The following is a 25,745-nucleotide window of genomic DNA, read 5'->3' as shown; positions in this document are numbered from 1 at the left end:
AAATTGAGTGACATTATTTGTCACATACACACGAACATACATACACACACAGGCATTTTGTAAATCTCGACTAACTGAGTCGAATGGTATATGACACTCGGCTCTGCGCTCAAAAGTCGGTTTTCACAGTAATTGATTAGCCATTCTATATGAGAAAGGCAAAAACTTTGTTTCCGCTATCACCTAGTCCCGTCTGTCATAATAATTTCAAGTCTGTCATGAATTCGAATGATACTATAAGCATTAGTCAAGAGAGTATCTTGATATATGGTCATTGTTTTGAATTGAAGTTTTCCAAATCGGAAAGATAAAATCAATCGGCTAATAAATGGTTTTTAACCATTCCATTGACACAATTCAGATTTTGTACTCAGCATTATTGCATATTGTCCAACAAAATTCTTAAATATTTATGAATAATATGTCTAATATATGTCTAAATACATACCTAACTCAGCATATTGCTTGCCCAATTCGTTATAGAAATCTTCGTTCTGGGCGAAATGCTCAAGCATGAGATAAATACCGTTCCAACGTGTTCTTGAGTATAACGGTGGAATTGAAGTGTTGTTTAATTCGAACACCGACTTGTAACTGATTTTCCGGCAGCATTTCGCGACTCTTGTAATTCGTTTTATATTCTCATCGTTCGGTTTTATTATATCGGTCACAGACAGTTGTATCGTATGTACTGCGCATCTAATTAAACTAATAGTGGAACCAAACTCAATCATGATGCCTTCAATTAACATATTATCAAAGTCATCAGTTCTTCCATCAGCGTCATCATCTAACCTTTCCACTTCGGTTTGGGATTGTAATTGACGAACTGCAGCCAGCATGTTTGCCCCATTATCGCAGGTAACGCTGAAAAGCTGATCCATCGATAATTCGAACATTTGCAGAATTTGTTCGATTTTCGTTTTGAGAAATTTCGCTGTTTGTCTTTCTTTTACTTCTAGCATTCCTGAAAAAAATCCTCAAATAACTGCATGTAATGGCAAGGCTTGATATGCTTGTTTATCAAGTATCCAAAGGATTGGTGCAGACAAGACGACGAGTATTTCTCACACCAAGATTTTCCTCTAGGCTACAAAAGTAACACCAAGCCAAAGTAACTAACAATAATCTTTGGTATTTTTTATTCGCATACTAAAAAATAGACCACTCCTTAACTTCAATTTAGTAAAAAATTAGTAAAAATTTCTTCTGAATATACAAACGAACGATATAATAATGATTTTTGGATTTATTCATTATTCTGTAGTTACTCTGTGAAGGCTTCTTCAAAAGCGACATGCGTTATTTTCGAATAAATCCTATAGAAATCTTAAACAGTTCATTATAAGAATTTGCACTTTCGACGGGTAATAATCATTAGTAAATATCTAAAAAAAATCTTTTTCTTTTTGAGATGACTACTGGAGCTGAGATGAATAGAGGTACCGTTACTCGATATAAAATGAACCATTAAACAGCTGATATAGATATATAACATATATATATATAAAGATATCATGAATACATACCAATTGTCCTTATCACGACTTGGTTGTCTTTCATGAACTGTGCATTTACTCCTAGTATATGACGTCCGTGCTTTGATGCGGAATCTATTTTTAGACTCACAAGTTTTCCTTTCATTTCTCCTGTTATGACATGGCGTATTTTTTTAGCACAATCGTTAACATTTTGCGACAATGTTGCTCGGTTTATGGTAATGTTTAATGCGTCGCATAACGGATCTAATAATAGTCTCATTGATGGCCATTCCACCGATATCAAAGGCATGTGATTGATGGTTACCATTTTCAAACAGCTTTCTAAAACAGTTTGCTGATCAATGGCAGCATGTACCTTCGCAACTTTTCGTTTTTTTAATTCACCCGTATGCTCCTCTTTCAATAATCCGCGCATATGGGCGATTTCGGCATGTTCAACACGCAAGTGTCGAATGAAATTTCCAGCGTCATAATGATCCCGGATTTGACGATATTTACATTCTTTCGCCGGATCAATATTGCACACAATTAAATTATCCTTAATTTCAAAACACTCTTTAGCAATAGCGCGATAAGTACGCTTAGATTTCGTTGAACGTGACGAGCTAGAAGCCATTGCTTGTGGACAAATCTCTACTTCTATGAAGCTATGAATTAACTCTGAACAATGTTTCAGTGCATAGTAGAACTCTTACCTTTAATAGTTGATAGCACAATCAACTCGCACGACGTGTGAAACAGAAAAATACAACATGCGTTTTGCTCAAACCAAATATGCAAGTAGATGTGAGCGCAAAATTCGACATGCAAGATCAAAACAAATCCATCATTCATATCCAGGGTTGAGACGAAATACCACCACCGCTCATATATTGTCGCTCACACTGCTCTCCCACAAACAGGTAGTCACGAGAAACCGAGAAACATGAAGTGACAAGAAAGAATAATGAATAGTTATACCATAATTCAAGATAACAGTACGTAGTGAGTTATATTCACGAGTAACAATGTTATGAGGCCTATGTCACCAACGTCATCCGGTGCAGTAACGGCGAAGCTCAATCATTCATCTCAATACCGGAAGCGATAATAACGAAAAAACCAAAGGTCGAAGATAAACGCTGTAAAATCACAAAATTTAATCGTTAACAATGGCGAAAACCACCTGTTTAGTTGAAAACTTCTAAGCCAGATTTAATGGCATTTTAGTTTTAAATGGTGGCGGTTGTCGAAATCGTGTTGAACCGCTGCCCGCTGCGTTTTTTTCATGACTACGTTTTTTTTCATAAGAATTCTTAGTGTCAGTAGGATTGTAATACTAGCCATGCAATGATTCTATACACCAAGAATCGGCTGCGAAGTCTGTTGAAACAGAAAGGAAAAGTTCCACTAAAGGAATGTAATGCCAAGACTTTGCTTTGCTTCATAAGGCAATATACATAGGTTTTTCTTCGCCGTAGCAATACATTTCGAATATCACATTGGTATGTCGGAATTTATTAGTTAATCTAAATACTGTTTTTATCAAGCGATTTGCTATAATAAATTACATTAAATAAAAAACATTTATTTTGTACATGATCTTATAACCATTCCAGGTTGCCCGCTGCGGTGTCAAGCAATGTAGACAGCGTCGCTCCCACTCTAGTGCAGTTCAGAGCAGTCACAACCGATATGACTGTCCAGTTATAGAAATGTCATGACATTTCGAGCTTGCGACATTTACAAAAACCGTGAACGAAAATAAATGCAGCAGCTACCTATCCAGAATGTACGTACACTACCGCAGAGCGAACGGTGTGACTTTGACTGCTGTGAGAGAGTGCGACAAAATGAGCTGTTCTCAATGTTGCTGTCGTGTGTCGTGGCTCTCACGACTGCACCTAGCTATCGTGTCATTGCGTGTTGGCTACTGTTAAACGTAGCAGCTGAGCGGATCGTTGGCAGTGGCTGTCTTGTGCTTAGCGACAGTTAAAAAAAATGTCAAATTTTCGCACCCCTGCTTGTAGCAACCAACACCGTAGGAGTCAAGAAATCTCCGATGTGCAGTGGGTTTGTTTTATAGTCCCTGCAATACCGCAATACTTTGATCTGTGCTACAGTTCGGAATTTGTGAGTGTGTGCCGTCCGTGCGTTGATGACTTCAGCACACCCCACCGGATCGGTCGAGCGGTCAACGACTTTCGTCTAGAACACGGTAGGATGGCTGTTTACTGACCGGGTGATGGTGATTCATTCATGAGTGCTTGCTGCTTCCTGAAGCGAAACATATGGTAGTTTCTTTAAGTACGTTGTACCGGACTACGTCGAATTATTCTTAACAAGCTTGATATTATTCTGTACTTACAAGAAAATCCACTCACCAGTCAAACTGGACCGATTTCGCACTGGTGCTTCGGTGTATTAATCACGTAAGATTCATCGGGCATTGGGCAGCACATATATGAAGTACATATATTTGTATTTCCAACTAACATTGTTCGGCAACCTTCAACCAGAGGAGATGAAGGAGCCAAATGTCTGTCCCCATCCCGAATTACCAAGTGGGAAGAAGAGTTCGGTCGTCTGGCGTCTGTCGATGACAAAATTCTCTTCTGCGGACACACTGCATTGTGTGGAACACAAGGGTTTTCCGTAACGACTACGGTCGGATGAAGTGAGAACATACAGCCAAAAGTTTTCGAATAACTTTTTCTTTCTTGAACTGGTGAGCGGTGCAATAAATTCTAGCCTTTTCTCAAGATTTATTGCTATAACTTCAGCGCGAGTTAACTTCCAGTTTCCATTCTTACAACGATTGATTTGTATAGAGTCGCAGTTTTTCTTTCTAATGGATATTGTTGAAGATATGATCAATGTTCCTTTCGAAAAAGTTTGTAATTAGGTTAGTTAGTTCAACGAAACTGTTATGCGATAAAATGGAACAGCTTTTAAAAGCAGTTTTTTTTAAATGTTTTTTTGTAGAACTGAAGACAACGCTCTGCGAAAGTGTTTAACTACTCTAAGTGTTCTAAGTCATTTAGCGGTTATGGTTGCTCATGACGACCAGTTTGTGCCAAGTTTACATGACTATTTTGATCTTATTTTGTTCGTTTCGTCTTCGATTCATAAGTGCATTAGCAGTTTATGTTATCAGCAACTAATGCCATCTCGCCGTTCAATATAAACCTCAAGTGCACCGTCTTTATTGGCGTGCCGAATGAAACGAAGTGACGATTTTATGACCGCTAATAGATAGAAGTCATTTAGGCATTATGGTTGCTCATGACAACCGATTTCAGATTTTGTTTATTTTACTTGCACTATGAGCCATTTCGAATTATACTAAACGCTTCAACGACATCTTTTCTTCAGAAATATGGTCAGTAATCTCCATTTTTTGGAAACAATGAGAAAAATTCACGCTTGCTTGTCTTTCTCAAATCCGTAACGATGGTTTTGAGGTAGTCAAGTACATATCAGTCCTGATGTTCATCGGAATGAGAATAAAAGATAAACCATATCGCCCATCTCTTCTTGGGCTTAGCAACGGAACTGAACGTCGTGGTGGGGATCTTCCACCAACTGCAGAAACCATAGACCTTCGGCGTAGTGAAAAGTCTCAAAAGCTTAGTCATTTCCTTATTCGCTTTTAGGACGTCGTCTGCAACTAGCAGTGGAATAATAATAATCATATGTATCTCGGTAACGAATTGACGGAAAAAAGGCTGCGCGGGATCATGCTTTCTTGAAAAGACGACCAGCTCTGTTTTCTCCGCAGAGAATTCGATACGCAGATGAACAGCCCAAACAGACAAGTTATCTAAGGTATCTTGCAATGGTTTTTGCAAATCAATAGATTTGGATCTAGTAACTGAAACCACGCCATCTTCTGCCAATTGTCTTAATGTACATGGGGTTACGAGACAGCTGTCAATGTCGTTTATATAGAAATTATACAGGAGCGGACTGAGGCATGAGCCTTACGGGAGACCCATGTAGCTAATTCTGAATGTTGCCAAATCGTCATGTGAAAAATGCATGCGTTTCTCTGACAAAAGGTTATGCAAATAATTATTTATAACCGCTGGGAGTCCATGTTGGTGGAGCTTGTCTGAAAGAACATGGAAACTGAATCAAATGCTCCTTTAATGTCTAAAAATACAGATGCCATTTGTTGTTTTTGAGCGAAGGCAATTTGGATGTCAGACGAAAGTAAGCAAGGCAATCATTCGTCCCTTTATTTCAGCGGAAGCCAAATTCAGTATCTGACAACAAACCGTTCGTCTCGACCCAAGTGTCGAGACGTTGAAGAATAATTATTTCAAACGATTTTCTAATGAAGGACAACATCGCAATGGGTCTATATGAGTTGTGATTAGAAGCTGGTTTCCCCGGCCTTCGAACGGCGATTACTTTTAGTTGCCTCCAGTCAGGTGGAACAATTTTTTGCTCGCTTGTTGAACAATTGCAACAAACGTCTTTTTGCGAGGTCGGGTAGATTCTTCACCAAGTTGAATTTGATTCTGTCCAACCCAGGAGCGTTATTGTTACAAGACATGAGTGCTATGGAAAATTCCATCATTGAAAAGCAGCTATCAATGGAATCATTATTTGAAAAAGATTCCCTAATAATGCTATGGGTAGGAACAGAATCTGGACAAACTTTCCTTGCAAAATCAAATATCCATCGGTTCGAGTATTCCTCACTCTTATTTCCTACGGTACGATTCCTCATTCGTCTGGCCGTATTCCAAAGAGTACATATTGAGGTTTCTCTTGACAAACCTTCGACAAAATGTCTCCAATAACTACATTTCTTAGCCCTCTTGTACTTGGTTTCTAAAATCGAAGTTTTTCGCCCCGGGCTCAACATTTTCAGGGGGGCGCCAAAGTCATCTTGGGGACCTTTTTTTTTGTTTTTTTTTGTTCGCCCAAGATCTTTGGAGCTCAGCGCAAGGAGTTCAGATTTTTTTTGCTCACTAAACTAACGATTGGGGGGCGGCAAATCTCTTGGTACGCCACTGGCTGCCGTTGACCAACTTGAGCTCTTGGAGGAATATATACTGAAGCAATGTAAATGTCCTTTCCTTTAATGTTTATTTGACAAGCAACAACTTCTATACTAGAAGTCTAACGAAATATTTAATCTATAAAAGGAATAACATTTCTTGATTCCTAAAAGCACTTCGCCATACGGAGAGTGTCTATTGAGACTTATAATGTTAAAGTCATTAAAATTTAACGCTATGTTTGATGTAAGCAATGTTTCACTCAAAGCAAATACATCACATATTTGACTATGCAACAAAACTTTAAATGAATCAAGTTTTTTGATTGTGTGATGTGATTGAATCATTTGCGGCGGATGATAAATTATCCATCAAATGATACAAAACCTGAAAAAAACTGGCCATTGAGCTTATAACTGTTTCAAAAAAGTTCTAGCTATTGTAAGGAATGCCGTTATGATGGTCTTTAGAGATTCAGAAATATTGGTGAATGTGAAACGGAGCCCACTGGATTATTGTCTTTTCTTGTGCTAGTTCCTGGATTGGTTTGTGAATTTGACAAACAAGCAGGCACAGTTTTTGCTTTTAAATTTGGCTTTTTAGATTTAACACGGGGATCTTTTATGAGCATGAATTTAGCGCGGCACATCTCGCTGATGATAACGCAAATAGATAAATGATTAGTTGCGGTAATTTTGAATTTGTTGCTCAATTTTTTTTAGTACTTCGCAAAGTTCACATGAAGTTAACGAAGGAGCCCTTTTAAATAAGCTTGAAAAAAAAACTCGAAATTACACTGAAGTATTTTTACGCGGTTTCCAAGACTTTTGGCATCGAAAAAAATTTTCTATGCGGATTTCCGAAGTTACGCGGTTTCAAATTATCCATTCTCAAAGTCGATTTTTTTTCCAAAAATATTTTTTTTTGGATTACACCAGATCTTGACGTTTCATGCATTCCTAAGATATGTGGCATATAGAAAAACTTTTGTTTTGCGGTTTTACGCGGACCTCAGTGTAGTTACGGAATTTTGAATTTGTGGCTCATTTTTTTATTTTTTCGAGTACTTCGATAAGTTTGTATGAAGTGAACGAAGTACCCCTCCTAAATAAGTTTGAAAACAAATCAAAACCCAGTGAAAAGAGTTAGTTAGTCATTAGTTTCTAATTAGTTACGGTAATTTTTAATTTGTTGTTCCTTGTTTTTCGAGTACTTCGCCAAGTTCATAAGAAGTTAATGAAGCACCCCTCCCGAATAAGCTTGAAAGCATATCGAAATTCAGTGGATAATTTGTTGCTTATTAGTTGCAAATATATTACGGTCTGTTTGAATTTGCAGCTCAAATTTATTTCATTTTTTCGTGTACTTCACTAAGTTTATATGAAGTTAACGAAGTACTCCTCCTAAATAAGCTTGAAAGCAAATCGAAATCCAGTGAATATGTGGTTTCTAACTAGTTGCTAATTAGTTACGGTAATTTTAAATTTACTGCTCAATTTTTTTAGCACATCGCTAAGTTCATATGAAGTTAACGCTAAACCTTAAATAAGCTTGAAAACAAATCAAAATCCAGTGGATAATTTGTTATTAGTTGCTGATTAGCTACGGTGGTTTTGAATTTGCAGCTCTATTTCATTTTATGTTTTCGTGTACTTCACTAAGCTCATATAAAGTTGACGAAACAGTCTACTTCACAAGCTTGCAAACATATCAAAACCCAGTGAATAATTTGTTGTTATTTTTTTAATTAGCTATGGTAGTTTTAAATCGGTCGCTAATTTTTTTTAAGCACTTCGCTATGTTCCTATGAAGTTATGAACTAAGTTCATATGAAGCTATGAGCTAAGTTTTTATTAAGTTCACGAAGCACTCCTCCCAAATAAGCTTGAACACTAATTGAAACCCAGTGGATAATTTTTTGCTTATTAGTTGCTAATTAGTTACGGTGGTTTTGAATATATTGCTCCATTATTCTTTCGAGTACTTCGTTAGCTTCATATAAGTTCTAACGTTATTGTTCTCCACTTGAGTAGTCGATCGAAGAAAGGATTTTGATTTTAGGATTTGCGAGAGTGGTTGAGAATGAGATTTTATCTATGTCTATCTTGTCTGGACAACAATAACTTCCAGAGACACCAATTTGTTTACAATCCGTAGAACTGCTCTACCTATTGAGCTATCCTTGACGCATGAAGAAATCACATAAGAAACAATCCAATTGAACAAAGAGGGTATATGGTCATTGAAGTTCATAGTCTTACCCACAGTCTGTGTTGGTGATTGCCGAAAATTTGACTGAAGCTGCTCGATATTTATCAATATTGTATACAACATTTTCAATCCGGTAGAAGATGCTACAAGAACTCGAGTCTCTCAATGCATGAACCGCGAGAGAATTTTTCTACATTTCTTCGCTGCAATTCACACTCTGAGTATTTCATGGCCCTTAAAAAATTACAGTTTGATAATGATTGGTGCTGTATGGAATTTACCAACAGAGAATTGCAAGTTGACAATTATCGCAGAAAATCGCAGGTTGCAATATTTCAAAACCCTTGGGTGGAGCATTCACAGAAATTTTCATAGACACAACTTATACAAAGGTTATCGCCCTTATTCTGAATAACGACGTATTGATTTTTCGATCGAATGTGGTTCGATCGAATCATAGCTACCTTTGATTTTGCTAGCGTTATGGGGAATACAAATGAAATACGAGCGAAAAAACGATACGACGTTATTCAGAATAAGGGCGTATATGCACATAGTTAGAATAAGCGGCAATAGTAAAATGATTCTAACGCAATTATCCACTGCCCATACAGAATCGGATCGCGAAACGAGAATAAGCGACCGTTTGTTGCTTCAGAGAGAATCCACTTAGCAGCAAGCTAACCAGAGAGGTCATCGAGAGAAATTCGCTCTCGCCCTGGTGTCTATTCTATGTTAAATGAACCATGCCGGTTTTTTGTTGCTGTGATAATATTCGTCTCTCTTTGATGGGACTGATTGAATCGTGTGAAGAGTTGCTAGTGAGCGTTCTTTGATACGATAAAAGCCATCATTGCCCACAGTAGCTTCATATCACAAGAAACCATTTTTCCTGCCTGTCATTTAACCTCCTCTTTCTATCGTTCGCTCGGACTTTTGAGAATGATTTTGTCTATTTTGTCACTTGAGATTCCCTACTAGATATTATGAAAATAATAAATTCTGTATAATAAATGAAATGTTGAACGTTGAATTGATGTGTGCGAATATGAAAATTATGAATTGAATTTTTATGATTATACCAACCGATGGTAATAGAAATTTTCGCTCAAATGTTCACTAATCAAACATTTCCTATCGGCACTGTAGCCAAACCGCACGCAAACTTCTGCTCTCTTGGCAAATTGTCAATTACGTGATAATGAGAACCGTTCCGGCCAACCCAACAGTAGTCGTGAATCGCTATTGAAAGCCCAACTTGGACCCAACTCAAACCGAACGGTTTGAGGAGGTCGAGATTACCATCGATCACGTATTCCTACCACGCATATCCAATCCATTCGTACGGTTTGGCATCGCGGCTTCGGGCAGAACCAGAGACCAGGCCAAGTCTTGTTAGCATAAACGAAATTTAATTTTGTGATGCAAAATACCTTCTCACTCCGACTTTCTGAGATTTCTGAGCGAAGGCACGTGTACCTTCCGGAGAAGGAGCGATACAGTCAGGATTAATTTGTGTGTGTGTGTGTGTGTGTGTGTGTGTGTGTGTGTGTGTGTGTGTGTGTGGCTGCATGTGGGCGTGGGAAGGATGCTTATAGGGATAAACGCGGAACTTTACGCACATTGTTTTGTTGGGGGCGGAAAGAGGACTCCGCTTTGCTTATGAATGGGATGATAAGTGTTCGGTGGAGCGGTTATTTTTAGATATTGACTATTTTTGGATTCTCACTGCTTCATCTGTAATCGTCGCCGCTGGACTGTCGATTGTTATCCTAGTCGTCGTTTCCGAGTGGGTGGAAAGTCAGTTGAGATAAATTGTCCTGACTAGAAGACGTTCGGCTGAGTACTTTCAACGGTTCGTGGAATTCGATATAATATATATATATATATATATATATATATATATATATATATATATATATATATATATATATATATATATATATATATATATATATATATATATATATATATATATATATATATATATATATATATATATATATATGATATACGATTTCGCATTTTCTAAGAACTTGTGTTTTTAATTTGCATTAAGGAGAAAACTCCAACCAATGGTATTCGTGAATTAGGGTGAAACTGAGGGTAGAGTTAGAAAACAAATATGCCGGGTCTTCATATTAAATATGAACGAATTTCTGTCAATCGAAAACGTTCCTCACCACAAGAGAAATAAAAAAAACACTTGATTGAGCAAGCGATTTGTACGTCGGTTGCTAGTAGGCATACAAATGCAGTCGCTAATAACTAATTTACAAATTCGTTGAATAAAGACAATGATAATAAAGGTTGATGAATAATGTTTGAAATTGAATTCACTTGAATTGCTACTATGTAATAAACAGCTCACGCCACTCGAGGCGGGTCGAGGTATTCAACTCTGCTTCACTTTGACTGGCAAGTTTTACCTTGGGTAATTGTGGATCCAGATTCGGTTGTAACCATGGCCTCAAAATGAATCAGATAGTCGGTTTCGCTTCGATTGAGGTTTCGATTCGTAATCGACCGAACCAAACTATTTGCACACTCACACTAATACCAACATATGTGGAAGTACTTCATCAGTACGGGTTACCTCCGCATTTTGTTCGCACCAAACCAAATGCTTCCACCACTAGCTTACGTAAAATCCTCACACCGGCACTGGTGATTTCCGAGGGGCTTCCCTGTTTTGGGCCGCAGTGAAAAAGAAAGTAAACCGGCCGGACGGTCAGCCGGTTGATGTCTCGAAATTTAATTAAACTAGGTCAAATATGCTGGTAATGATTTCGGTACCGTCTGGGTCGGATTTGGTTTGATGGTGGTGATTGGAGGTGTTGTTTGTTGTTGTTTTTTGGAGAATGTTGATTTTGCATGGTGAAAGAGAAAGAAACGATACAACAGTTGCGTGAATGATTTCTCCTGCCAATGATAACACTAGCTTTTAGCAACGAAGAAGATTCCAGCCTAGCCTGCGGAGAGAAAGTAATGTTTCTGAAGAGTGATTGTAGTTTTCGGCAAGTGCAAAAATATGCCACCAGGCAGTTATGAAATCGATTGAGTTGGCTAACAATTTCGTACCGCCTCAAGAGATTGGGGCTTTCTTTTCTTCACTTGATTTAGCTGAATTGTTCAGTTCGCATCCCGGCAGTTTCCAGTCACATGTCTTCCCATAAGAATTTGACCACAGTTAGTAGCAAAATGTTAGGATGCGAAAAGATTAGTGAGCTATATCCACTTTTATCACGGTATTTTAGTACTTGAATCATTATCGCGAACGCAAAAGTTTTTCACTCCTGTTTTTGGTATTTAAAACTGCTCAATGGGGTCATTCATAAATCACGTACTTAATAGGACTAGGAAAGGGTTTCGTACGTCACGAGAGAGTAGAGGGTGTTCGTTCTAAGGCTACGTAGTCATTTAACTATTTTCAACATTGTTTGTTTGCCTAAAAGCCACTTTTGTGCACATAACCGGTATCACTATTCTTTACATTTCGTCTTCGCTCGTCAGTGCAGAGCAGATCCAATTTAATTGCTTAGTGCAAACCTGAACAGTGTATTGGAACCGCTAAACTGGCGAGAAATTTACACTATTTAAAAAGTTATTTTTATGTCTGCTTAGCGGTTCAAATGGAACTATTTATGTTTGCACTAAACAGTTTAGTTTAAACTGCTATGCGCTGGCGAGCAGAAGACGAAACGTAAATAATAGTATTTCCAACATATTTAAAAAAAATTCATTTCGAATATCGTTCAATCCAGCTTGAAGTGTATATTTGATTTGACGTAAAATAGTCATGAATTTAGTTTGACTATTATTGATTGACAGGAAAAATGCAGATGACAAAAAATAAAAAAAATAATTTTAAAAAAGGTATACACTGAGTTCTTTTTTTACGCGGTTTTCTTTCGTTTCGGTTTTTCAAGTCAACTCTGTGACACTTTCCATTATTTCAATATTTTTTGATATTACACTAGATTTCTAAGATATTTGACATCAAAAAAAATTCTTCAATCTTTTCATTATGCTGAAAATTGTTACTTATATCTGAGTTAGCAATATTTTTCCCGTTGAAACCCAATTCCCGAATTTTTCCCGGTCATTTGCCACCCTGACAAAAGGAATGTTATATCAAATCTTCCATATTTGAATGACTTTTTGAACATGTAGACTTTGCCCTAGAATGTTACTTTGTTTTTTTTTTAAACAGATCTAGATTGTCTTTTGGAAATTGCCAACTATTCTTCAAATAGTTATCGAAAAATGCCAACGCCTACAAAAGAGTGTTAAACTAATCATTTTCACAAAATCAGTCAAATTTTCGAATTAAAAAAATTAAAAGCAATCCTTATCGAGTTTTTGCAATGGCTGGGTATATATTGGAGAAGCCAAATGAATGAGAAACTTACAGAAAAGATGATTTTTTTTTAGAGATACGCTCAGAGACAGGGCTCGAACCTGCGTTCTTATACATTCCGTGTATATCATTTCACCACCCTAAGCAGTGTAGAAGACACGGCTCTAGCACACGACTAGGTTCGGTTAGCGAACATCGAACATGGTCTAAATATTAGGCCGCCTCACGACCGGTATCTTATATTCAAACATCTTCTCTGTGTATCGGACAACAAACACTAGTCTTCCCGCTCTATAACTATTCTTCGGCTCAAGCACTGGGTAGGAGATTATATTTATAATCACTTGCTGCCTTCTCGATTGTGTCGTATCTTTTTCCAAAAAAAACATATTTTCTGTAAGTTTCTCATTCATTTGGCTTCTCCAATCTGGGCTACCACGTTTGGCATAAAGCCGTTTCGCATTACGACATTTGACATAATGGTTATTTGGCATAATGGTCATTTGGCATAACAGTCATTTGGCATAACAGATGAACATGCTGCTAAATAGAAATTGTTTTAATTTACTGCAATTTTGAAAGGTCTAATGCGCCTACGCCTCATCGTTTTTAATGTCCTGCTGTCCGACCTATCTGCCGCTCGTTCGGACTTAACTAAGGGATAGCTCCTAGCTTTGGTAATTCCGGGCAAACGTCCGTGATCACAGAGGTGATTTTTCAGGGGCGCTGCCCCCGCCAACCCCCCTTGCCCCCTTCCTAGCACTAAGTGAGTTGCTTATATAAAATGATAGTGTTTGGACTGAATATAAAATTCACACATTTCGTTCGAGTTTTCCTTGCACATCACTTGATCGAAACGTAAACGAAAATTTACAAATCCAATTATTATTATGCCAAATGATCATTATGCCGAATAACCGTTATGCCAAATAACCACTAACACTTTCTGTACTTACTTTTCTCGGAGATGGCTGAGCCAATTTTCACAAACTTAGAATCAAATGAAAGCTCTTATGGTTCCATACATGGTTATATTATAGTTTCGGAGTTATGGGGTAAAATGTACAAAAAAAGTCAAAATATGTGTACTATTTTCTCTCAGAGATGACGTGACCGGTTTTCACAAAAGGATTCAAATAAATGGTTCTTTACAAAACTTCTAAATTTCATTTTGGATCCGACTTCCGGTTCCAGAATTATAGGATAAAGTGTGTTTAAACTTTTATAGCATAACTTAGAGGGGCGAAACAAAAAACGTAGAAAATATTCTAAACTGACCCCAAAACTACTCCATTCGATAGTCATTATCGGTAAACGACCAAACAAACTGATTCCGGTTATCCTGGTTCCCAGATTCCGATTCCGGAGGCACAGGAAATAGTGGTCATATTTTCTCAAATGGATCTCACTCACTTATCTCAGCGATGGTTTGACAAATTTTCACAAGGTTTTAATGGAAGGTCCTGTGGTCTTGAACGGAATTCCTGAATTTCATCCGGACCCGACATCTGGTTCCGGATATATAGGGTAAAGTGTGTTGAAAATTTTATACCATCACTTAAAGGGGCGAAACAGAAAAGGGGTAAAATTCTAAATCGCCCAAAGAACTACTCCACTCGGTAATCATTATCAGTAAACGGTTAACTAAACCGATTCCGAGAACGAATCGTAAACGCTATTAACTTTGTTTAACTGTTGGAGCACGATACAAGGTTACCAACGAGCTCAGAAATTTTTGGAACGCGAGTGCATAAAATCATGATTATAACCGTGAGGTGATAATACTAGATCGTAAATATTCATCTTAGTTCTTCCATTCGTCCTATCAGTTAAAATTATTACTCAATGGGAAACCTGCTCTAGAGACAGTTCTCCTAACACATGATGAAGGCATCGTGTTATCAACGCAACTCACAAACACGTTGTTCTCTCTATTTGCAAACAAAGTTAAAATTTAAAATTAAAAGTAAGTAGACAGAGTTCGTTGTCCGCATAATTCAACATAAGAAGCACAAAGTCATTTATTAAATTTTATTCAGGTATTTCAATTTCAATTCAAGAAACAATCCAATTGAGAGAAAAGAAATCATTCAATTCTCCTGAAAACAATATGTTTGTACCCGTGACAGTCCTGGAGCCAAAATCTAAGTGAGTTAGTCTTTCGTATCCTCAAACTGAAGAAGACAGACTCATCCTTTTTTTAAATCATCCCCCAAAAAGTACAACTGGCCAAAAAGCGCTCACCTACAAAAAGATTCGCGTCGATTCCGCCGCATACGTAAAGTTGATAACCTCTGCTCTGATTGGCTGGTAGGATGGATGGATGGCTGGATGGATGAATGCAGCCAACAGGGCGAAAATCTATAACCGCCGCGTGTCGCTACTTGTTTCATTCATCGTGCACACAGCAGCAAGAGCGCCAACGGTGGAGTACAGTTTCTTATTTATTGGCACAGCTGGTGATAGTGTGGCGGTGGTGGCGACGGTAGTGACGATGGTGAGATAGTAGAAAGTACCGCGCTACGGGACGGTCCGAAGCTCCATTATCACGGTCGGTTCGGTTTGTCAGCAGTCAGAATGCTCAAGTCAATCGTTTTGGGCAGCAGTGGCAGAGCGTATAATAAAATCTGAATTTTGAAAAGGGGAAAATATGAACCCTACCCACATCCCAGTGGCGAGCACGTGGTCGGAATGAACGATTATAAAAGCTGAAGGACATTTAGTTCAGATTTTTCACCGAATGATTTCGTATTGGTTTGGGTAGTTAACGTGTAGACCAAATGTTGAGTTTCGAAGCATGCTCGGGGCTGTCCCCAGAGAAGATACGGTGGGAGAAAATAACACGAACAAAGAAAGCAAGCAGACTCCTGTCTAGACTGAATTAATGGCTAATATCTGCTTCAGCTGGTCTTATAATGCTCACATCTCTTTCATCACTAATCAGGACAAAGAAAGAAACGAATGGACAATGTTAGGTTTCAACTTGCTCATCCTCATATGATGCGTTTCTATCACCAGAAAACTAACTCAATTGTGAGTTTAAAAACATGTGTAAATGCAACTATGGGGATGAGTATGTAGATCCATGTTGACAATTTATGTTTTATTTTGCAGGATATGTAGGTACACAGTGTTGTAAGTGCTTATAACTTTCCAACTTTCTATTGTAGTCAGAACTATGCAATGTTATCATGTCATCGTACTGCATAATTCTTGTCTTTTAGTGAGGCAACACTATTAAAAATAGGATTCAGATAATAGATTTGTTACTACGTGTGCGCTTTCTTCTATCAAAATAGTCAAAGAAATCAGTTTCTATCGTACAACACATAATATAATGTTTAAAAAATATATTAATCACAACTTTTTAGACATTTCCAACCGATTATCATTAGAGCTTCTACACTAGGCACGGAATAACATTTTTCAATTCATACTCCCCAACACAGGAATTTCCCGTTGGTAAACCCACGAGTCCGGTCAGGCAACATCGGTAAAAGGAAAACGGGGTAAGCGAAACACAAGGTGCAAGGGTGTACTTACATCATCGACCTCAATCACATCGTCGTCCGAGTCACGAATGTTTTCCTCATCGTGCAGCTCCAAATCAAAAACACCAGCCATTTTGGTGTCGTGCTTTCTGTCCGTAGTTTGTTGTTGATGCTCCAACAGGATCAATTTCTGGATTGCTAATTTCTACTATCAACAAGCACTGTTTCCTCACTGTTTACTGTATTTATCTATCGAATACAATACACGGAATTTCACTTTGGCTCTGTCGGAACCATGCGGTAATCGTTGTTCATCGCCAGGGGCCCGTCGGTGTCGGAATAGCGACTACTCACCGGATTTCCGCGAATTGACCCTCTGCCGAAAACAACTCGATTCTTTTTTCCGTCACTCACTCAAACAACGTGGATTATCCTAGATAACAAAATAAATACCTTTAGTGATTGTACCCTATGCACCGGGGTTCCGAAGCACTGCAGCAAAGAAATGTGAACCAGTTTTCCGAGAGAAGTAAAAACCAAACATAAGAGAGGAAAATGCGAATCACAAAACACAATAATGGCGCGGTATGTTTGTTGAAATTCGACGAAGCCTGTTTTTATTCTTTTGCGTTGTCAAAATCGTTCTGTCACTCGCACTGTATATACGCACACTAGCACCGCACACGCACACCTGTACGATTGTTTTCAGAAACCTTCGCGTGTTACATTATTAGCGCACTGCAGAACAAGAGGGAAAGACGGTTACACGTACCCACACACTTTCACTCCTTCCTGTAGATGTTTAGGTGCTTTTTAGCAAGCTGTCGTCATTGGTCTTCTATCGAATTCGTGATAGGGTGTCTATTCGAATTTCAGCTAATGTTATCCAAATCACATTCATATTTCCCACAAGTCCTGAAATTGCACGTTTATGCTGATCGACGGTAATATGAAGTAAAACAAGTTACATTAAACACCTTTTTTCATACAACACTGATATCATTCGCTATAGGATTCATTCCAATCACATTCTTTCATTGGTCAAAAAATGATCTCACTTCTATCTGCCTTGTGTAGTTGAATCACATTTCCTGCTATTTTTTCTGTTAACCAACTCCCATAAAATGCGAAATTTTCGACACAACATATCTAGAATTAGATTAAACAACTAGGAAACCATTCACTTTTTACCTTCTCATCAGAACACTATGCTTTAAAAATGGAGCAATAATTTATTTATCAAACCAGGCTCTTCTGCGGGAGCTGCACGGAAAACGCGTACGACACTAGCAAAGTTTAACCATCGTCTAATCAATGGAATGAGTGTTTCGACTCTTCGTAAGCCCCGCAGAGCGATATTTTACTACGAGTAGCGTATGTGCAATCAATACAGTATTGACATGTGTGTGTGCACTCGAACGAGCACGATGCTGTGAAATTACTTAGGCGTGAGTTCATTTCAACTGATTTCATAGGGTGCGCAGCAAATCGGATACACACGCGTTAAAACTAACTCCAATTCTGAGTTCAAATCTAATTGTGACGAATCGCCGTAAAATTTTATGATTGGAAAATTTAACAAATTATCATCTGCTGCATCGTCGTGGCCTGACCATTGTCTTTAATATAACAAAATAGAAAAATGTGTATATAGTAATATCTACTAATTTAGATTGCGATATTACAACAGATTTAATTGTCTTGTCGGAACAACAATACGACCGTCCCACGACAAAAGGGCCTAACTGCAAATGACAGTTTCTCTTTACTTTTTCTTTTACGATTTACCGAAGTGATTGTATATTTGACGCTTTTACTTACTTTACTCCGCAAAATTTTCAAGGTAAAACTACAAACTTTCGATTAATATTGGAAACTTTGGAGAATTTGCAATAATAGCTCCGTAATAATCAAAAGAGAAAGTAAACAAAGAAAGGCTCTCATTTACAGTTAGGCTATTTTGTCGTGGCCGTGGGACTATCGAATAGATTATATTGGAGCTACACGTACACTACAAAAATCCAACTTACTACGGAAATTGGAAAATTAAGCGCTGTTATACATGATTAGATTCCCGCAAGAAAAAAATATTTGCATATTTCCACAGTATTTTTTTTTTTTTTTTTTTTACAAGGTGAAATGCATTTACGCACGGAGTGTGGGACTCTCCACAGGACTACCCAACTGTTGATTGGAACTACCCACTAAAACACCTTGGATCTCCAACCCTACCTCCCCGGCACCACCGCTAGGTATTACTTCGGGGTGGAAGGCTATTGGTGCTCACAGCACCCTCCCCAGATTTATGCAGAATGGGGATCAGCATCCTGCTCTCGAGGGATCGACCAGTTGGATGACGAGGTTGGTCCAGTGATGCCGGCTGGAGGGTAACTTCCGGTTAACTGGCGCCTCGACGACCCAAAACTGATGCTACGTCGCGGAACTACTCGACTAGTCTCCGCCAAAGATCTAGTCTACACCGACGGAGGGATCCCCGACGAGGGAAGTCCTCCCGAACCGACGCTTACGATACGCGTCTACGACCCGACCGAAAGGATGCCTAAGTCGATCCAATGATTCCGGTTGGAGCGTGGCTTCCGGTTCACTGGCGCTCAGACGATCCTATCGGTATCACGCGACGATCTACTCATCTAGTCCCCGACAAAGGATCTAGACTACTCCGACGGAGATTTCCCCGGCGAAGGAGAATCTCCCGACACTGATTCTCTTACACCACGCGGGACACCCGATGGAGTGCCGAGGTCGGTCCCGCGATTCCGGTTGGAGCATGGCTTCCGGTTCGCTGGCGCCTCGACGACTCGAATCGGTGTTGTGGCGGCTACTCGACTAGCCCCCGCCGAAGGATCTAGCCTACACCGACGGAGAGTTCCCCGACGAAGGAGGCCCTCCCGAAACCGACGCTTTCGATTCCCGTCAACGCCCGACCGAGAGGATGCCTGGGTCGGTCCAGTGATTCCGGTTGGAGGAAAGCTTCCGGTTCACTGGCGCCCTGACGATCCTAGCGGTATTACACCACGATTTACTCGTCTAGTCCCCGACGAAGGATCTAGACTACTCCGACGGAGATTTCCCCGGCGAAGGAGAATCTCCCGACACCGAGTCTCTTACACCACACGGGACACCCGATGGAGTGCCGAGGTCGGTCCCGCGATTCCGGTTGGAGCATGGCTTCCGGTTCGCTGGCGCCTCGACGACTCGAATCGGTGTTGTGGCGGCTACTCGACTAGCCCCCGCCGAAGGATCTAGCCTACACCGACGGAGAGTTCCCCGACGAAGGAGGCCCTCCCGAAACCGACGCCTTCGATACCCGTCAACGCCCGACCGAGAGGATGCCTGGGTCGATCCAGTGATTCCGGTTGGAGGAAAGCTTCCGGTTCACTGGCGCCCCGACGATCCTAACAGTTTTACGTACTACTCGTCTAGTCCCCGACGATGGATCTAGACTACTCCGACGAAGAGCTTCCCGACGAAGAAGGTTCTCCCGGACCGACGTTTATTCGCTGATCCCTCTTGAGCCTGCTACGGTACGCGGCTGACCTGTTGTTGATCCGCACTCCATTTCCGCTGCAATATTCCCGCAATTTGGGATGCCGCGGTCGACACTGCGTTCCAGTTCTCTACGCAGTGGCACATTCTCTGGATCAGGTTTTCCGGTGTGGTGTCCCTGCCGCATGCCTCCAGTAGCTCACTCCTTTGAGCCGCGAAACGGGAACATGCGAACAAGACGTGTTCAGCCGTCTCGATCTCGTCTGGGCAGCCAGGACATACAGGGGATGTCGCGTGGCCGAACCTGTGGAGGTACCATCTGAAGCACCCGTGCCCTGTGAGGAACTGCGTCAGGCCAAAGTTCACTTCTCCGTGAGGTCTATCTAACCAGCTCGAGACCCTAGGTATGAGCCGATGTGTCCACCTGCCCTTGGTTGAGCTGTCTCACTCTTGTTGCCATCTGCGTAGAGAAGCGGCTTTGGAGGCCCTACGGGCGTTCCTGTCTCCTCGCATGCTGTAGCGCTCCGCGTCTTCCTTCACTATCAGACTGATAGGCATCATGCTTGCAACCACGCAGGCCGCATCCCTCGATACAGTGCGGTATGCACTGATTACGCGAAGACACTTCAGTCTATGCGTACTCTCCAGCATCTGTGCGTTGCGTTCCACATTCAGTGCCGACGCCCATACCGGGCTGCCGTACCTGAGGATCGAAACTGCCACTCCTGCCAGTAACCTTCGTTTACTGGAGCGCACAGGCGAGCTGTTGGCCATCAAACGAGAGAGCGCCGCGATCGCTGTTGATGCGCGCTTGCAGGCGTATTCAACGTGCTTGCTGAAACTGAGTTTGTCGTCAAGCATCACACCAAATTGCTTCAGTGATCTCTTGGAGGGGATCACGCAATCTCCGGCATGTACCAGCGCCTCCTGTTCCGATTTGCGGTTGTTTACCACCATCACTTCTGTTTTGTGGTGCGCGAGTTGCAGTTTCCTGCTACGCAGCCAGTCCTCCACCAAGCAGATTGAGTGTGATGCACTCAGTTCGACCTCTTCGATGGATTCGCCGTAGACTGTCAGCGTGACGTCGTCCGCGAACCCGACTATCTTGACACCCGGAGGGAGCCTCAACCTCAGTACTCCATCGTACATTATATTCCACAGGATCGGGCCCAAGATAGATCCCTGTGGTACTCCAGCCGTGATTGGAGTGCTACGTGTGCCTTCGTCGGTCTCGTAGAGCAATACTCGGTTCTGGAAGTAGCTTTCCAGAATCTTGTACAGCCCTTCCGGTACTCCTAGTCGAAGTAGGGCAATGTCTGCCCAGCAAGCACTATTGAACGCGTTCTTGACGTCTAGCGTTACTACCGCACAGTAGCGGATCCCTCGTCGTTTGCGCTGTATAGCTACCTCCGCCGTGGTTACCACCGATGTTATGGCGTCCACCGTCGACCTGCCTCTGCGGAACCCGTACTGTTGACTGGACAGTCCTCCTACCTCCTCTATGAAGGGGGCTAGCCTGTTGAGGATGATTTTCTCAAGGAGCTTACCCACAGTGTCTATCAGACAGATTGGTCTATACGCCGAAGGATCCCCTGGGGGTTTCCCAGGTTTCGGTAATAGTACCAATCTTTGTCTTTTCCAAATGTCTGGGAACATACGCTCGTCCAGACATCTCTGTATGACCTCCCTGAACATGTCCGGTTTTGTCATTATAGCCGCCTTTAGAGCCACGTTCGGGATACCGTCTGGCCCCGGGGCTTTCTTTGTATCGAGTGATCTCGCCGCAGTGAGCAACTCCTCGTTCGTCACCTTTACGACTTCATTCGCTGGTAGCGGAGCTGGCTGCCAGGGGGACGTGTCGTGGTGGGGAAAGAGAACCGTTATGATTTCCTTCAACCTCGCCGGACTACGTTCAGGGGGTGCTAGCGCCCCTCTCGTTTTGGCCATCACCATCCTGTAGGCATCGCCCCATGGGTTGGAGTTGGCTCCCTCGCATAGCTTGTCGAAACAGGCTCTTTTGCTTGCGCTGATGGCCTTGTTTAGTGCTAGCTTCGCCGCTTTGAACGCCGTGTTCCTCTCCATCCTCATCTCCGCTGATCGAGCTCTTTGCATCCTTCTTCTAGCCCTGAGGCAGGATGCGCGAAGGCGTGCAATTTGCTCGTTCCACCAGTAGACCGGTGGTCTATTGGTCCTCGGTTGAGCCTTTCTAGGCATGGTCGCGTCACACGCCCGTGACAGGATAGCGACCAACTCGTCCCCTCTCAGGTTCGCGTTGTTCTCCTCTAATTCGAGGGCAGCGACACAGTATATGAAAACCAGTGATACACCGTTTGCCGATTTATTTCTGAATTTACAGGTTTCTAATTATTTCTGCAGATATTAATGGACTCACAGATTTATAGGGATTTTACTTATTATCGAATGTTAAATGAACAGTTTTGAAATTTACTTTTTCTACTACCGCTGAAACAGTTTGATGCACAAATTTTTCAAAACCTGCTTAAAAAATTAACCAGGCATCCCTGATGTGAACAGCATGTGGCAAGTGTACTAATATGTATTAGTACAGGGTACGCCATGTAACTGTTTTTTAAACATGCAATAAAACACAAACGGTTCATCCGATTTCAAAATTTATTTTTTCATATTAAAGTACAATCCTTCCGGTTAATTGTGTAATATAATTTCATTCAAATGGCTGCCTCGGCTGGCCTTGCAGTATGCCATAGTGTCGGTTCAGTTTTTTAGTCCATTTTCGATTGTATGCAGCTTTATTTCAGCTATGGTTGCACGAATGTTGTCCTTCAAGGCTTGAATTGTCTCTGTCTTGTCCACATAACACTTATCTTTGACAGTCTCCCAAAGATAATAGTCTAACGGCGTCAAATCACAGCTCCGAGGCGGCCAAACGACATCCGAATTTCGACTGATAATTCGATCTTCGAAGACTGTGCGCAGAAGATCGATCGTAGCTTTGGCTGTGTGGCACGAAGCGCCGTCTTGTTGGAACCAAATGATGTCCAAGTCTTCCTCTTCAAGTAACGGGAAGAACCAATCGCTAATCATGGCGCGATAGCTCTCGCCTTTGACCGTGGCGGCGGCTCCTGCCTCATCTTCGAAGAAATATGGCCCAATCATGCCGCCAGACCAAAATCCGCACCAAACCGTCACTCTCTGAGGATGCATCGGCTTCTCTATGATTTCCATCCCCCAGATGCGACAATTTTGCTTATTAACATACCCGCCGAGATGAAAATGTGCCTCATCCGAGAAGATGATGTTTTGGAAAAAACGGGGTCTTCTTCAAGCTGCTTTTCAAAGTAAAACTGCACTATTTTCACGCGTTCCTCAAGCGTATGCACAACCATTTTCGTTCAGCGGAAGGATAAAACTAAGTTTCTGTCAAATCAGAAGTGACATTAAGGTTACCAATGCCGAAATAACCGCTAGTTCAAAAATAAAATGTTAGATGGCGGACCCTGCATGTGAGCAAAAAGTTGCTGTCAAAATTTGTAAAGCTTGAGTCTTAGAATTCATGGCATGCGCAATAGATCCGCTGATATTTTTGTAATAGTACTATAACACAGTTCTAAATTGATGAATCGTTAGTGTATTAGAAAAATCGATATCGTAAAAGGCTGATGTGTAAAAATGGTTGACATTAAGTGAATGACCAGAACTTTTCAACAATTATTTTCGAAGAGTGAGCTCCAGACGTGGAACCGGCTGGGCTGCGAGCAACCTTAGGGAAGATCGGATAACCGACCCCTGTGGGAACTTTGGTCGTAGGCTGACAGGGAAGGGGGAGATTGGAGTGTTTGCTTCTGCAAGCCTGAGCGTCTGTTCTCCAGGTTAGGAGTGGCTCACAACAGCGTCTGTTCCCCATGTTATGGGTGGCTGAGACGTCCGAGTGCCAGTGAAGGACTCTAAGCTCAACTGTGCACTGTGGTCCTCCGGAAATTTAGGGGGTTGGTGTCCGGCCCTGCGAGCCAGCCGTAAAAAAACTACTGCAACGGAAAATCAGCAAGAGAGTAATACGAATCGCGACCAATGGCAACGACCCCTGCGACAACGGTATCGTAGCGCTGGTGTATTGGACAGGATCTATGGTGCGAACGTTTAGAGGTGATCATACCATCTACCAGAGCTTTCATCGTGATGGGTGATATGCAGAGGCGCGTGATCGGTATAATTTAATGTTTGAAGATGATTTCATACAAATGTTGGCCGCGGCTCCGCTTTAGGAGGCCCATGCGCAAGGTTCAATTTTGGCACGCTCTCACCAACACATCGGTCGGTATTTAACGAATAAATGCTTCAATATTGGCTTCCAGTGCGTTAATCGTTGCTGGTGGGGCATGTTCAATTCTTCCATTTTGGGCAACAAAATCGATAGCGCTTGCCATTCACAGTAACGCTTCGTCCATCCTTTGAAGAAGTACGGCCCGATGATGCCACCGACCCATAATCGAAACCAAACAGTATCTTTTTTGGGATACATTGGTAGCTCTTGCAATGCTTCTGGCTGGTTTTCACTTCAGATGCGGCCGTTTTCCTTGTTGAAGTATCCATTCAACTAGAAATTAGCTTCGTCGCTGTACACAATATTTCGTTAAAAAAGTGGATCTTCCACCAACTTTTCCAGCGCCCATTCATCAAATGTTAGACATTGTAAGACAATTTTTTATGATTAAATTATGGACCAAACTGATCAAATTCGACATTAACACCAGGCAAGATTCACGCGTGATCTGTCAAAGACAGTGTTGCCAGAAAGATACCAGCAAAAAGATCACCCTTTATATGAAGAAGCATTCCAAGCCTTTTTAGAATACATGAAAAGAATAATACAATTTCCATAAGTTACGAGAGGTAGTTCGTACTCGTCTGTTGATTAGAAATCATGGTATTTTTCGGGCTGTTCAGGTAACATAGCGTTCTTTAACATTTCAGCAAAAGAGCGTTAGGCGTTTATTGAAAGATCTCTTCAGCCATGCAACTTATTCGTAGGTCATACAGAAAGAATTTTAATGCCTCTTCCGCGAGAATCATTTTCTAAATCCTGCTCACAAAAGGCATAACGAGACTAATTGCTAGAGAGCGGTATATAATAGGTGCAGTTAAAGACCCGCGGCATAAAAAAGCGTGCAAATTCAGCAGGACGTAGTTTGGCAGCGCCTAGATAACGAGATTCACTCGACTCGACTCAGATAGCCCTGTATATAGAAGTCGTTGTCACATGTTAAGCTCCGATGGGAGATCACGCCATCAATTCGAGTCCATCCCGACTTTGCGATTTGGCATGCAGTCTTAGTAATAAACCCGAATAAAGTGACCATTACGAACGATCTGATTAACAAGGATCCGATTCTAAGCTATTTCATTCTTGTCGTGACTTACTTTACTATGGAACACCATTTCAAAATTTACCCTCGGGGAGAGTGATAAGTTTTTTTTATCGTAAATATCGCTTGTTGCTTCTAACGTATCAACATAATTTTTTGCTATATGTCATCGGAAATATGATCATCAATTTATGATAAAATTTTCAGTTGTTTAACATGATTATTTAATTTTTTTTTTCAGAAATATTTGGTATTAGCGATTTCTCGTACCCTGTTTTTATGTTGTTAGCGACATGTCATTCTTGCGTTATATTTTCAGTCATAATTTGGAAAGCTCA

At 41.0% G+C, this 25,745-nt stretch overlaps 1 protein-coding gene across 6 annotated transcripts in view; it reads right to left on the bottom strand.

Annotated features, from left to right (window-relative positions):
* LOC131439545 (ribosomal protein S6 kinase beta-2) overlaps positions 1–17,886 on the bottom strand; it is a 109,790-nt gene extending 91,904 nt beyond the window's left edge. For 3 of the 6 annotated variants that reach the window (XR_009231139.1, XM_058610689.1, XM_058610694.1), the window contains exons 1-2: positions 17,747–17,886; positions 16,608–16,988 (exon numbers count right to left, since the gene is read on the bottom strand). Coding sequence is in view for 5 of the 6 variants with exons in the window: in XM_058610689.1 (XP_058466672.1) it covers positions 16,608–16,688 (81 nt within the window). In the remaining variant the exon portion in view is untranslated. Of the gene's footprint in view, positions 1–16,607; positions 17,048–17,532; positions 17,554–17,746 lie in introns of those variants that run through there. The other 3 variants (XM_058610690.1, XM_058610693.1, XM_058610692.1) reach the window with 3 other exon arrangements.
* Between the last annotated feature and the right edge of the window lie 7,859 nt (positions 17,887–25,745).

Source organism: Malaya genurostris, chromosome 3 (assembly GCF_030247185.1).
Source record: "Malaya genurostris strain Urasoe2022 chromosome 3, Malgen_1.1, whole genome shotgun sequence".
Lineage (NCBI taxonomy): Eukaryota > Metazoa > Arthropoda > Insecta > Diptera > Culicidae > Malaya > Malaya genurostris.
This window is presented reverse-complemented; position numbering and strand designations above follow the sequence as displayed.